The 16824-nt window shown below is 34.5% G+C and overlaps 1 protein-coding gene across 9 annotated transcripts in view; it reads right to left on the reverse strand.

Annotated features, from left to right (window-relative positions):
• The window catches only part of LOC105839063 (ATP-citrate synthase), an 83949-nt gene that overhangs the window by 9440 nt on the left and 57685 nt on the right, over positions 1–16824 (reverse strand). For all 9 annotated transcript variants that reach the window (XM_036287851.1, XM_036287844.1, XM_036287849.1 and 6 more), the window contains one exon: positions 15978–16497. In XM_036287851.1, coding sequence (XP_036143744.1) covers positions 15978–16497 — 520 coding nt within the window. The remainder of the gene's footprint in view (positions 1–15977; positions 16498–16824) is intronic.

Below are 16824 nucleotides of genomic sequence, written 5' to 3' on the forward strand. Positions count from 1 at the left end.
TAGCCTACATTTTTGCTATACGAAAAGTGTTCCCTATTTTTTTTAATAGTATATTATAAATGCCAAACAGACACACATAGTTGAGAAGAATTATATATAAATATTAATATTATATATAAATATAAATTTCAATTGCTCTATTAATAATGTATTATAGTATATATTTTACATAATAGTACATATTATATATATTGCAATAAATGTGATATTAATAGCTATTATATATTTATTTATGTAATTGAGGGATGCAATATATATGCAATTTATGTATTGAGGGATTAAAAGATGGCGTCGTAGTGCGTGGAAGTGAAATTGTACAAGGTCTGTAGATGAACGACGGAAGGGGAAGGAAGGGCTTCGCATCCATTGTTACACATTTGACCCTAACACGGCTGGGGCCAATACGATGTATCAATTCCTCTTTCTACTTTTACTACTACTCACTCACTCTTCTCGTACAACAAAGACTACACATGCACTTTATAGCGCATGCGTATGCCCCAAAATAGCGCTCATGCGAAGACCTTCCTTCCCCTCCCGTCGTTCTTCTACAGACCTTGAAATTGTAGGGTCCGGAATTTGGGACCGAAAGTGGAGGATGAAGGAGTGGAGGAGAGTTAGGAGGTGGATAATTGTGGAGTGTGTCGAGGGATACAAGTGGAATTGGAGAGAAATAGCGGGAAGAAGAAAAAGAGAAGCAGTGAAGATGTACAAATCCGGAGCCGGAGCGAGAATGAAAAGGCAGAAAATGGTGCGACAGTTGAGATCAAGAAAAGGGGATAGTGAGTGAGTGAGTGAGCGAGCGAGCGAGTGAGCGAGTGAGTGAGTGAGTGAGTGAGTGAGTGAGTGAGTGAGTGAGTGGGTGGGTGGGTGGATATGGATGGATGGGTGGGTGGGTGGGAGAGGGAGAGAAAGAGAGAGAGAAAGAGAGAGAGAGAGAGAGAGAGAGAGAGAGAGAGAGAGAGAGAGAGAGAGAGAGAGAGAGAGAGAGAGAGAGAGAGAGAGACAGAGAGACAGAGACAGAGACAGAGAGACAGAGACAGAGAGACAGAGACAGAGAGACAGAGACAGAGAGACAGAGACAGAGAGACAGAGACAGAGAGACAGAGACAGAGAGACAGAGACAGAGAGACAGAGACAGAGAGACAGAGACAGAGAGACAGAGACAGAGAGACAGAGACAGAGAGACAGAGACAGAGAGACAGAGACAGAGACAGAGACAGAGAGAGAGAGAGAAGAGAGGAGGGAAGTTGGAGTGTGGCCGGTACAGATAGTGGAGACAGTAAATGGCGGAAGAGTAGAGTTGGATCGTGAGATCGATGTATCAATACACGATGGAAGCAGAATGGTGGCCAATAGCAAGTGAGACGGTCGGTCGATGGTTGGTGCTGTAGTAGACAAGATTGGCAACGCTGAGAGAGGAGACGGCGTGTTTTGGGAACGCGTGCGTTTACATGTACGTGGTCCGCCTGATAAGTTCGATAAACAAGCGGAATGAACAAGAAAAAAAGGAGAAAACGGAAGTAGCGAAAGAAATTAGTGAAGAGCGGAGGGAGATAGAGAAAAAGATAAGAAGATTAAGAGAGGTGACGGAGGAGCTGAAGAAGAAAGAGTGAGACGAGAGGACCGAGAGGTGACAGAGGAGCTGACAAGATTGGTGAGAGGAATGTGTGAGGAGGTGAACAGAGAAGATGAAGAAGAGAGAGGAGAGAGGTCAGAGAAGATGCCAGAAAGGGAGAGAAGTAAGAAAGGATCGAACAGAGGGGAGGCGGATAGTGAGAACGGAGGTAGAATATGGAAGTAAAAAGATGGAGAATGTAAAGCAGCGGATAAACAGGAAAAAGGCAGTGGCAGCGGAGAAGATCAATGGATGGAGGAAGAAGAAAAGTAGGATGGGGCGGGAGAAGAGCATGAGAGTGAATAAGAAGGGTGGAGAGAGGGGAGAGATGACGGAGGAGATTACAGGATTCGTAAGGAAAATGTGTGAGGAGGTAAACAGAGGTGGAGGAGAGAGAGGTCAGAGGAAAGGAAAAGAGGTGAAAAGGTCGAAGGAATGGAGGAGGAAGGCAGAGAAAGAAGACGAAGATGGAATATAGAAGTAAGCAAATTGAGAGTGCGAAGGAGCGAATAAAAAGAAGGAAGACAGTGGCAACGGAGGAGAGGGTCAATGGGGGCAAGAAGAGAAGGACGATGCAGGAGGAGAGCGTGAGGATGGAGAGATGGGGGAAAGTCAAGGGACAGAAGATGTTTGCAAAGGGCAAGGGGATGGGAAGAGGTGGATGTTAAGAGAAAGGGCAGAGAGGAAGGAAAAAAGGTTAGCTTGGTAGAGGGACGTGGAAGGAAGGGTGGATAAACGTTTGTTAGGTTGCACAATGGCCAGGGCGCGAGGATTGAAAGAAGTTGTAAATATTGGAATTATGTTTATTGTAATTAAGATGACGAAGAAGTTAGGAGTTGTAAGGGGTCCCAGTGAACACATTTTATAGCGGCAATATAACATGGAAGTTACATGTAATTTAACATTGTTATTCTTGTGATATGTAGGTGCTATATGACATGGAAATAACCTGTTACGTAATATTTGTTATACGCTAGTGATCTAGCTGTTATACATCGTTTTGGCGTTACAGTTATTCAACAAAAATTGTATAATCGTAACATAACACGTTCGTATCAATGTTATTACGGAACGATGCGTCGTAGTTGACTCAGAAATCAGACATTATAACATCCTGAATGACAGATCTATTTAATAATAAAAAAAATTATTATAAAGATAATGTTTTCAAAAATAACGGTTTGTCTACAATTACTGCGCACAAAAAATGCACAAAATCTAAATTCATCATGTGCTGAACAAAAACAGAATAATAAATGTATACTATTCAATTTTTCTTAGAATTATGATCTATATAGTTAACCATCTAATTAATCATTTAAACGCTTCAAAGATTAGTGCTAAATAGATCGAAATTTCCATCAAATTATTAAGGTTATGGAAAAAGATAAATTTAACAATGAAATTAATAAGTAAATAAATTAATGCTATTTATTTTTAATATGTTTTGCAAAATTTAATTGCTTTTATAAAAAATAATATAGTCGCGTCAGTTTACATATAGGTATATGTAGACAATAACAAGTACCCATATCGATGAGTCAAATTGTCGTAGCAGGTAGAGTACAAGGTTCGTAATCCTAAGGTCCTGGGTTCAAACCTAGCAGCGGCAAGTAAGAATAAAATAAAAAATAACATAATTAAAATTTAATTAATTAATAAAAATATATTCTAAATGTAGTACGTGCTGTTGATAAAAATAATTTAAAAAAAATGAAATTTTTATTTTATTTTATTTTTCTTTGTAACTGTTGTGTAACGGTTAGATAACATGTAATTATAACATGTTATATTGCTGAGTCGGAAATTGTAACTTACATGTAAGTTCCCAGTGAACACAGTAATATAGCAGCAGTGTAACAGCAATGTAACCGAATATAACAGGTTACGTTACTCTGAAATTACACGTAACTTACATGTAAGTTACAATTTCCGACTCAACAATATAACATGTTATAATTACATGTTATTTAACCGTTACACAACAGTTACAAAGAAAAATAAAATAAAATAAAAATTTTATTTTTAAAAAATTATTTTTATCAACAGCACATACTACATTTAGAATAAATTTTTATTAATTAATTAAATTTAAATTATGTTATTTTTTATTTTATTCTTACTTGCCGCTGCTAGGTTTGAACCCAGGACCTTAGGATTACGAACCTTGTACTCTACCTGCTACGACAATTTGACTCATCGATATGGGTACTTGTTATTGTCTACATATACCTATATGTAAACTGACGCGACTATATTATTTTTTATAAAAGCAATTAAATTTTGCAAAACATATTAAAAATAAATAGCATTAATTTATTTACTTATTAATTTCATTGTTAAATTTATCTTTTTCCATAACCTTAATAATTTGATGGAAATTGCGATCTATTTAGCACTAATCTTTGAAGCGTTCAAATGATTAATTAGATGGTTAACTATATAGATCATAATTCTAAGAAAAATTGAATAGTATACATTTATTATTATGTTTTTGTTCAGCACATGATGAATTTAGATTTTGTGCATTTTTTGTGCACAGTAATTGTAGACAAATCGTTATTTTTGAAAACATTATCTTTATAATAATTTTTTTTATTATTAAATAGATCTGTCATTCAGGATGTTATAATGTTTGATTTCTGAGTCAACTACGACGCATCGTTCCGTAATAACATTGATACAAACGTGTTATGTTACGATTATACAATTTTTGTTGAATAACTGTAACGCCAAAACGAAGTATAACAGCTAGATTACTTGCGTATAACAAATATTACGTAACAGGTTATTTCCATGTCATATAGCACCTACATATCACAAGAATAACAATGTTAAATTACATGTAACTTCCATGTTATATTGCCGCTATAAAATGTGTTCACTGGGAAGAATAACAATGTTAAATTACATGTAACTTCCATGTTATATTGCCGCTATAAAATGTGTTCACTGGGTTACGTGTAATTTCAGAGTAACGTAACCTGTTATATTCGGTTACATTGCTGTTATACACTGCTGCTATATTACTGTGTTCACTGGGGTTTTATATATTTATTTCTATATATTCTATATACTTATTTATGTAATTGTTCATTGTATTTTATTCATATAATTTTTTTCATTCTTAGCACTCGTACAACTATTCCATAAATTGTTCATTCAAATTAAAAATATATTATTGAAATAAAACTATAACCGAAAAAACCATAATTTAAATAATTTATGATTTCTTTATTTGTCAAGAAACCAAAACTGAATACGTTTTCAAATATTTTATTAAACAGTAATCAAAACTGAATCGTAAAGGACCCCGCACACATCTTATGGAAAAGTGTTCCCGGTCAAATTGGCTAAAAGTGAGATGTAATGTACTCCATGACGTGCTGATCAAATATGTCCATAGGACCAAGATCTGAAAATCTCTACATTTTGATATACGGAGCTTTGAATGTTGAAAATATGGCATTTTTGATTATCGTGTCTCGTAGATAATTGGGTTTCTTGATGCGGTGGGCCATGCTATAGCTAACATACATGTATATACGCTATATATAGTGTGTATATACATGTATATATGTATATAGTGTATATAGTGTATATATAGTGTATATACATGTAGTGTATAGTACTGTAGTATAGTGTATAGTACATATACACTATATATATGTGTATATCATGTATATATGTATATAGTGTATATAGTGTATATAGTGTATACAGTGTATATACATGTAGTGTATAGTACCGTAGTATAGTGTATAGTACTGTATATAGTGTTATACATGTATGTTAGCTATAGTACGGCCCACCGCATCAAGGAACCCAATCATCTACGAGACACGATAATCAAAAATGCCATATTTTCAACATTCAAAGCTTTGTATATCAAAATGTAGAGATTTTCAGACCCTGGTCCTATGAACACATTTGATCAGCACATCATGGAGTACATTATATCTCACTTTCAGCCAATTTGACTGGGAACACTTTTCCATAAGATGTGTGCGGGGTCCTTTGTTTCGGTCCAAATTCCTATATTAGTATACTATAATAATTTTGCAAAATTGCATTATGTATTGCAATATTTTTAGAAATATTTTACCGTTACTACAACAGTATTGCAGCAACAAATTGCAATAATTTTGCAGCATCGGAAAAAAATATTTTTGTAATGTTTCTGCAACCTTCTTATGCTGTATGAATAATATTTGTAGTCAAATCACGTATTGTAAATATCAAAATATACTGCAAATTATAATTCTTTTAAATCACGTATCTATTTTTTATTAAAAATATGGGTAAAGTTTTATATATAACTTGGACCTCCGATTTTTTTTATTACGCATTCTTATGTACCATGATTTTTATGGTTTTTTCATGGTTTCTGCCATAAAAATCAAATTTGCGTCAATTTTCACTATTATATTCGTAATTAACTTATAATAAATAATAGTGAAAATTGGCGCAAATTTGATTTTTATGGCGGAAACCATAAAAAGACCATAAAAATCATGGTTTTTTTTATTTATTTCCGTAAATAATGTAAATTTCAGAAAATACTTCAGATAAAAGTTATAGATCTCATTAAAATACACATTTTAGGTCCTATTAATTTTTGCCATAAAGACAATAGTTTTTGAAAAAAACAATGTTAAATGTTCAGAACTTCACATAACTCATCTAACACATCGAATTTTATTAGTTGATTTTAATGCTTACTCAAACTGCCCCTAAAAATTAAAATATTGAAAAAGGTAATGAAGACAGTGAGTGGACTTCGCAACGCGTGGAAAGTCGCAAATCCATATGGTACAGCACAAGCGTCGTTTCGCTCTGTAAGCAGGGAAAGAATGTGGGGTGGACCTTGCTAAGCATGGAAAGTCGCAAACTTATGTGGTGGTACAGTACAAGCGTGGACGTCGCTTCGCTCTAGAAATAGGGGGAAGGGAGTGTGGATAGACATCGCTACGCTTAGAACATATACACATAAAAGGAATCGGAGGCTGAAAACTGATGCCAAGAAGTTAGAAAGAAGATGATAGTTACTTCTCTCTTGCAAGTTATTGCTCGAAGTACGCATGCGCGTCATTTGCTGACGCATACACAGATATCGTGAAAAAAATCAAGAAATAAATAATAAAAGAAATAAATTTCGTAATAAAATTACAAAATAAATTTCAAAAAATAGCTGTTATTATTTATTTCTTGATTTGTTTTATAAAAAAAAGTAAATTGAAAAGAAAAGATATAGATAGATAGATAGACTTTATTGTGTCCCAATATGGGGTTACAAGGCGCTTTTTCCACGGAGCGTTCCCGAACCGTTCACAGTTGTATCCTCTCTACTCCCAAACCGACCTGGCCATTTGCGACCCTTACATTCTAACACCCCCACTCCCCTCGCACGCCCTTATTCCCTTTTCCCCACCCCCTATCCCACTCTCTCCTCTCTTTTGCCCCTTCTTCATTGTCCTTCTTCCATTCCTCTCTCTTCATCTCTGCTCTCCTCCTTCCACTCTCCTCCTTGATTTCCTCTTTCCGTTTTTCATCAAGGGGCCTCTCCTCCTCTCCTCTTTCTCCTGTCTTCCTCTGCTCTCTCCGCCTCTTCGTCTCTTTCCCCTCATGCTTTTTCGCCGTCTCTCCTTCTTTCCTGCTTCTCCTCCTAAGACAATCAATTAAATTATTATTCTCCTTCCACCTCTTATTCTTCCCAACTTGCCGTCTTTCCGTCATCTCTCCACTTTCCGTGCTGTTGAGCCCCCCCCCGACTCTTTACGCTCTTCTCTGCTCTTTTCACTCTCCTGCTCTTCTTAAACTCCTCTTCTTGTCTCTCTTTCTCCTTCTCTGATCTCCTCGGCTCCTCTCTCTTCCATCTGCTTGACCGTTCTTCTCTTTTACTAGCAAGCCGTTTATCTGTACATTCATACTCCTCTACATATCAGCCATATATATAAAGATATAACATATATAAAATATATAATACAAAACAGGAACGAAATATACAATAACAAGACAATCACAATTGTAAACGAAGCGGAAGTCCACCTGCCCCATAACTTCTTCTACCTCTTCTACCCTCTCCGCTCTCTCTTCCATCCTTTTCTTCTCCTCCTTGTCTCTGCTTCCGCCCCCCCACCAGTCTCCATCGTCCCTCCACTCCGCTCCCTCTCTACCCCAACTTTTTTGCTCCTTGTTCCCTTTCAGCCTCTTCTCCGCTTGTCTCCATCCGACCGTCTTTTTCTTCCCTTCTGCTTCCTCTTCTTTCTCCCTGGCCGCTTCTCCATACCTTTCTTCCTCGTCTGGCTCCAAGTCCTCTTCTCCCGTCTGCCACCTCTCCAGTCTCGCCTCCAGACTTCTAAATCTTTTCCTAACCTCTTTCAGCCCTTTTGGCATTTTCACTCTGTTTTCTTAATTCTCTTCCAGTCTCTTCTATTCTCCTCTCGACCGCACTTTCTTCCCTCACTCTGTCCTTTTCCGTCTCCTTCATTATCCCATTCTCTTCTCCTCATTATTAAATTTCATCTCTGTCTCTATTTTCACCTCATCTGCTTTCTCTCACTCTGCTATTACTGTTTCTGCGTCGGCTATCTTCTCCTTTCGACGGACCACGTGCTGTGAGAATCTGCGTTCCCAAAGCTCGCTACCGTCTGCCGCCTCACTTCTGCCAACCCGTTTTCCACCATCCTCTCCATCCGCGCCATCTCTCCTCTCCTCGTCATCTTCCTCGTTCCCGTCTTCATCTCCTGCCAACCGACTTTTCCTTTCTTCTCAGCGCCCTCTCACTGTCCTCTTCTTCTCCACGGCTACTTCACTCCACATTCGTTCTTCTCATCTCCAAAACTCCATCACGATATCTTTTCATATCTTTCCTTTTCCGTCGTCCTCCTGCTTCCCTCCAATCACCCGACCACCACTCGTCCTCTTCTACCCGAATTTTCACTTTCCTACTCTCCCTCTCACCTCCATTATCACTTCACTACTCCTTACTTCGGAGCTTCCAAATTCACACCCGTTCTCACCGACGCCATTATTCCTCTCGAAAAGAAAAGATATATACATAATTGATTTGTAGAAGTATGCATATACACGAACGATTTGTTTTATTATTTATTTAGTTATTAAAAATAATAATTAAATAAATAAATAATTAAACAAATCAGAATGAATAAATAATAAATTAATCGGTTAATAAAAATAAATGAATAAAAAAAAATAAAGTACAAAAAACAAAAATTAATACAAAAAATAAGTAAATAATAAATAATTATTTGATTAATGGAATTAAGCAACCGATGCATAAAAAAATATAGAATACATTTACTTATTTAAATTAAATTATACACTTACATATTTATGTAATTGTAAATAAAAAAATAAATGCATGAATCAGTGAGGAGATTAATACTCTTTATATCATATAAATTTATTTTATTACATTTGTTATAATTTTAACACATTTAAATAGTAAAATATAAAAAATAGTTTTAATAGTATTTAGTTTAATTAAATTTATTGTTGTGGTTACACAAACTCTCTGACAATAAATCAAATAAATCCAATTTTTACTTGCCGTAAATAAGAAACCAATTTATCTTCTCTTCCACATAAAATACAGTAGATACCCATCTTGCCTAATTTAACCTCTTAAACCGATCAAGTCTCGAACCGACCGTAACCGCGCTTGCTCGGACGTAGCCACGCATGCGTACATTCAAACAGTAACTCGCAAAAAAGAGGCAACTATGGTATGATCTTTTTCACTTCTTGTCATCAGGGTTCTTCTGCTAAAAACAATAGGATTCCTCTTCCATGTGTATATGTTCTAAGTCGCTACGCGTAGAAAGTCGCAAACCCATGTGATACAGTACAAGCGTGGACGTCGTTTCGCTCTGTAAGCAGGGAGGGGGGAGAGTGTGGATGGACCCAGGGATACCAGAAAGCGGCCTTTCGGTCGCAAGTGGAGGAGATGGACTGGCTGTGCGGGGCGCGCGGCAGCGGCGGCCGGCTGCCGCTCGGCGCCGCTACCGCCGGCCGCCACTGCCGCGCGCCCCGTGCAACCAGTCCATCCTCTCCACTTGCTTCGTTAAAAAGATATAAATACTCTTTTTCTAAATGCTATGGCACTCTATATTCCTTGCCATGAGCGGCCGAAAATCGTGCCAGAATCAAATTTTTTTATCTCGTTGCTTGCGTGCGCGCGTATGTCCTACTCGTACTTATTAATTAAATAAATCTTACAGATAAATGGAAATTATTTTATATATCTTAAATATAAAGTAAAAAAATAAAGGAATAAATAATAATGGTGAATGAAATCCACTCTTGGCCATCATGTACGTTTTTTCTCATATAAGTTCTATTAAATTAATTAATTCAAAAATTTTAAGTAAATAAATTTTAATTAAATATTTTAATTAATGTCGGAACAAAATGGAATTAAAAATTGAATTAAATTATTTTTTATAAGAAGTATTCTGTTTATATTTTTTATTTTGTTAATTGCAAATACAAGTAATAGTTAAATTATGAAAGACACAAATTGTTGCAATAATAGTTCTGTTGATCTTTATTTTTACGAATGGACTACGTACATGTTGTTGCTCGACAGAAACCGCGAGAAGGTGGTGGTCTCTTCTGTCAGGAAGAAAATTTAAACAATTGTCGACAATTGATAATTAATTAAGAAATAAAAATATAATCGAAAGAAAACGTTTTACAATTATAATTTATTTTATAATTATATTACGTAGTAATATATTTAAGTATTAATGTTATCATATTATTTAACAAACAACTGTTTATATTTTCTTATAGTATTAAAAGGAAAGATATGCAGTGAGAGTGCGATTACTTACATTTAAAGCGTCATGCTTCATGCTTTATTTAATACAATATAATATTTTAAATAATATTTTTCAGTGAAAACAGTATGAAAAAATTACGCAAGTTAATAGTGAAACACATAACGTTATTTTATGTATTCTAAACACTTATAACGCATTTATATTTCAATTTTTTGCCAAATGCCTTGCAGCGCTATAAACAAAAAAAAATTTTTTATACTATTTCAATTATTAATATTTTGTTTATTATAATATACATTTTGAAATTAATCTTATATTAATCTTGTATTAATATGAATATCATCGGATGTTGCGTTATGCCATGTATATACAGCACTTTTAGATTATGTAGATATTATTATTGTAGTGTGTTGTGTGGACGAGAATATAAGAATTGACTATAAACATAGGCGTATGAATACTGGTTTTTAATATTAAAGTGCTATTGAATCAATAATATGATCTGTAGTGTCAAAGATTTTATTGGAAGAAATAAAGGAGATAATCTTAAGCAAATATATATTTTAATACACACACACACACACGCACACGCACGCGCGCGCGCACACACACACACACACACACACACACACACACACACACACACACACACAAATATATTTTAATACAAATAAATATTTTTTTTTAATACAAATATTTTAATCCAAACAAACATTTCAATACACATATTATTCAGAAAATTTAGTGCCGGCTAAACTGAATTGACGTTGCTAATCTGAACTGGCGTTGTTAAGTGTGTTTGTGTATGTGTGTGGTGCGTGCGTGTGCGTGTGCGTGTGCGTGCGTGCGTGCGTGCGTGCGTGCGTGCGTGCGTGCGTGCGTGCGTGCGTGCGTGCGTGCGTGCGTGCGTGCGTGCGTGCGTGCGTGCGTGCGTGTGTGTGTGTGTGTGTGTGTGTGTGTGTGTGTGTTACAATATATATTTGCTTAAGATTATCTTTTTTATTTCTTCCAAAGAAATCTTTCACACTACAAATCATATTATTCACTCAATAGCACTTTAATATTAAAAACCAGTATTCATACGCCCGTATTTGTAGTCAATTCTTATATTCTCGTCCACACAAACACACTACAATAATAATATCTACATAATCTAAAAGTGCTGTATATACATGGTATAACGCAACATCCAATGACATTCATATTAATACAAATATAAGATTAATTTCAAAATGTATATTATAATGAACAAAATATTAATAATTGAAATAGTATAAAAAATTTTTTTTTGTTTATAGCGCTGCAAGGCATTTGGCAAAAAATTGAAATATAAATGCGTTATAAGTGTTTAGAATACATAAAATAACGTTATGTGTTTCACTATTAACTTGCGTAATTTTTTCATACTGTTTTCACTGAAAAATATTATTTAAAATATTATATTGTATTAAATAAAGCATGAAGCATGACGCTTTAAATGTAAGTAATCGCACTCTCACTGCATATCTTTCCTTTTAATACTATAAGAAAATATAAACAGTTGTTTGTTAAATAATGATAACATTAATACTTAAATATATTACTACGTAATATAAATTATAAAATAAATTATAATTGTAAAACGTTTTCTTTCGATTATATTTTTATTTCTTAATTAATTATCAATTGTCGACAATTGTTTAAATTTTCTTCCTGACAGAAGAGACCACCACCTTCTCGCGATTTCTGTCGAACAACAACATGTACGTAGTCCATTCGTAAAAATAAAGATCAACAGAACTATTATTGCAACAATTTGTGTCTGTCATAATTTAACTATTACTTGTATTTACAATTAACAAAATAAAAAATATAAACAGAATACTTCTTATAAAAAATAATTTAATTCAACTTTTAATTCCATTTTGTTCCGACATTAATTAAGATATTTAATTAAAATTTATTTACTTAAAATTTTTGAATTAATTAATTTAATGGAACTTATATGAGAAAAAACGTACATAATGGCCAAGAGTAGATTTCATTCATCATTATTATTTACTCCTTTATTTCTTTACTTTATATTTAAGATATATAAAATAATTTCCATTTATCTGTAAGATTTATTTAATTAATAAGTACGAGTAGAACATACGCGCGCGCGCACGCGAGCAACGAGATAAAGAAATTTGGTTCTGGCACGATTTTCGGCCGCTCGCGGCATTGAATGAATATAGGATGCCGTAGCATTTAGAAAAAGAGTATCTATATCTTTCTAACGAAGCAAATGGAGGGGCTGGTTGTTCGGGGCGCGCGGCAGCGGCACCGAGCGGCAGCCGGCCGCCGCTGCCGCGAATCCCGCAGAGTCAGTCCATTCCCTCCACTTGTGACCAAAAGGCCGCTTTCTGGTATCCCTGAATGGACCTTGCTATGCGTGCAAAGTCGCAAACTCATGTGGTGCAGTACAAGCATGGATGTCGCTTCGCTCTGTAAGCAAGGAAAGGAGTGTGGGTAGATATCGCTACCAGGGTTGTCAGAATCAGTACAATTGTACTTTTCTAGTTCATTTTAGCGTTTTTTATACACTAGTACATTTTCCTATTTTTCTAGTACATTTTACAAAAATTAATATTTTGTATTACTTATTAACGTTTTCGACCGATCTTGAGTTGATCGCTCCGGGAGCGATTAATGACGTTATAATCACAGCCATTCTTTTGAAAAATCGAACTGTGATTGGCCAGTTCTAAAAGAATAAGAACCTGAGATGAGTTAATCCAATTCGGTTTTGCCCGGTCGAAAACGCCATATTTTTTACTTGATTCTAACCTGTATAAGTTGCCGCACATACTTTTGCATAATGCATAGTGCATGACGCACAAGAGAATTAATCAATCAGAATCGTCTATTTCCTTCCCTACAATAAAAATAAAGACCTCTGATTGGCTAATTCTCTTATGCATTATGCAAAAGTGTTACGATAACCTAACGATCAACTAGTCGCTGTCTAATCTTTAGGTAGATCTATAATAACCTCCAATCACAAGAAATTAACTAATCATATTCAATTCTTTTTACATTTATTGTGAATTCTGATTAATTTTTTTGCAATATCTAATACGTCGTTTTTCCTTAGAAGCTATATGTTATTGGTCATAGCATCGCTTCTTGTTACACTGCACAAGCGATTTCACATCCTATATGCAGAAATCATAAGCCTTATATAAATTTTTCAACCTCAAAATTCTAGTTGACACAGTCCATAACATTTTGTTAAAAACAAATCCCATTTAAACATGTATTTATATTTTTTTACAATTGTACTAAAAATTTGTTTAAATTTAGTACAATCTAGTGCATTGTTAAGGGGGGATTCTGGTTTATAATGCTTAAAAAAGAGGGAGTTTTACAGATTTTTTAAATAAACGGGAGTGCAATTAATTTTTCCAAAACTTTTACGATACTTTACTACATATTTAAGTAATACAAAAAAAATTTTTGAGTAGTAAATTGTTTCAAAATGGCGTCGTCATAGATCCGTAACGACAGTGCCTTTTCAATGTACGCCCAAATTTGCGGGAAATGTGGAGCTCGCAATTTTTATTTGAAACAAAATACAAAAGGATTTTTAATTTTCATATATTTTTATCGTCGATGAACCTAAAAAATAAATAAATAATGTAAAATTATAAATTTCGCAGCACTTTAAACAAAAAAGTGACGATTTCGGGTAAAAAGTTTCTCTGTTTTTATGAAGTAACAATTGTTTATATTAATATTTTTACAAATATTTTAGGTTTATTTAGGATAGTAGATAATACTTTAACTAAAACACTTTGGAAAAACTCGATTTATCAATTAGTTTTTTTGCTATCTTTCCCGCAAATTTGGAAAAAGTATGAAAATGACATTTCGAGGAAAACGGGTTTAAAGTTTGCGGTACAAAAAAATATTATTTATTAGTAACTGACCGCTATTCTATGCTAATCAGCTATACCAGGGCCATATAGTTAACCTTCAGCTTCCTCGAAAAATTGATTATTCTCCATTTGCTGAAGTCTTCGAGTCATTCGAACCTCTTTACTCGTACTGCTTGAGCGCCGCTCCTGCCTCGTAATTTCCTACGCATCATAATTGTTCGCGAATATTTTGCACTGTTGGCCAATGTTGATTTCTAATAAATTGTATCATTAACAAGACAGCATTATAGCCTTTGTTGAAGATGCCTGCAGCTATGTAGACGGCGATTTGTACGATTTTGAAGCCCGAATTTAAATATTTTGGAGCAATGCGCCACACCGTTGAATTAAAAGATTCGTTAGAATTTTGTGTGTGCCCGCCTAAGCATCTAGTCAAGAGCTCTTTATTTGAAAGATTTTAATATATTGGAAGGTGTTTTTCGACGTCAGATTTTATAATTGGAGTCGGATGCTTATAATTTAAACGCGACGCAGACTCACTTTTTATTCTATAACTTCTGAAATACTTTGAGTTGGACTTTAAAATTTCACGAGTATATTCTTTAATATTTATACTACCGATTAAGGCAAAAAAATTTTTTTCGAAAATTTTGACCTTATAAACCAGAATCCCCCCTTAAGTCCAAGTCCTACATTGTAGCTTTTCAATTCTAGCAACATTGATCGCTACGCGTGGAAAGTCACAAACCCATGTGGTACAGTACAAGCGTAGACATCGTTCCGCTTCGTAAGCAGGGGGGGGGGGGATCTCACATCGCGTGCAAAGTCCCAAACCCAATGTAATACAATAGAAACGTGGATCGTCCATGGTGGACGTTGTTTCGCTCTGTAAGCAAGAAGGAATGTGGGTGGACCTCGCTACGCGTGAAAAGTCGCAAACCCAATGATACAGAAAACACGTGGGCGGGGAAAAGACGAAGCCCCTCGCAACCCCATTAACTAAAAAAATTAACTAATAAAACAATTTGTGTTAGATGAGTTATATGAAATTTGAGACATTTAACGTCGTTTTTCTCAAAAACTATTAACTTTGTGGCAAAAATCAATAGAACGTAAAAATTGCATTTTGATGAGATTTACAACTTTTCTGAAAATTTTTCAAAATTCCCATTATTTACGAAAATAAAACATTATTTTTATGGTTTTTTCATGATTTGCGCCATAAAAAACAAATTTGTGCCAATTTTCACTATTCATTATATATTCGTAATCAGCGTGCTAAAATACGTAGGAATACATAGTTTAAAAAAAATCGGGGTCCGACCTATATGAAACTTCACCCAAAAATATTTAATACGTCCAAATATTTCTACGCATAGAGTACTAATTTGTCGTATAGTATTATAAAACATTCCAACTTTAAAAAAAGTCTGCAATATTTACTAAATCTTATATTGCATTCTGTGCTGTAATTTTCCCTATAGAACATTCCGATAACACAAATATTTTAATTTTGTGCTGTATAAATTTACTTTTATTATTTTTATATCATATTGTTTTTATATATCATATTATTTTTTGTTTAAACTAATTACGATTTTCTTCTTAATATTAAATATAAATTAGATATATCAATAGATAAACAAAATTTACCCTCGCCCATCCATAATCCATTGGTACTGTTGGAACTGGAACTTCGGGTTCCGGTACTATTGTGCCATCTTTGACCAATTCTTCATAAACAATTTGTATGAGCTCACCAAGATTATCAAAACTATTTGGCACATATGCACCAGCAGCTTTCAATGCCGCATTTTTCACAGAAGCCGTTTCAAGATTGGAATTTGCGATAGAGCCGGCATGACCAAATTGCACCTCAGAGTTAAACATGCTGGCGCAAGTACCGATGCACCAAGCTATCAATGGCTTCGTAATTCCATGTGTTTTTAATGCTTCGCATACTTCGTATTCTTCGACACCGCCGACTTCTCCGAGTAATACGATTATTTTCACATCTATATTATTTTGATAACGTATTATATGATCCATAAAAGTAGTTCCTGGATATCGATCTCCACCAATAGCAACACCTTCTAATACGCCGTTGGAAGCTTTAGATATTATATTATTTAATTCATTTGACATGCCACCGGAACGAGAGACATAAGCAACACTGAAAATAAAATTATCACCGCCAATCACACAATTAATTTTGCAAACTTCCATATCGCACATAAATATTGCAAAAACAAAATATTTCATTGTCACATTACAACATAACAAAATATTGTTGCAATGTTGTAACAGTGTGACAATTATAAAGTGTTCGTTTTTAGAAATACTACAATACAACGCAGTTGCAGCAATATTACAATATACTTTATAATACAATACTTTATAATATCATAATAAATAACATATTTTTTATTTGAATAAATAATCTATAGGCTATACGATGTGTACAGTCACCCAAAATTAAGAAAATAATAAATTAATTTAC

This window comes from Monomorium pharaonis, chromosome 6 (assembly GCF_013373865.1).
Source record: "Monomorium pharaonis isolate MP-MQ-018 chromosome 6, ASM1337386v2, whole genome shotgun sequence".
Classification (NCBI taxonomy): Eukaryota; Metazoa; Arthropoda; class Insecta; order Hymenoptera; family Formicidae; genus Monomorium; species Monomorium pharaonis.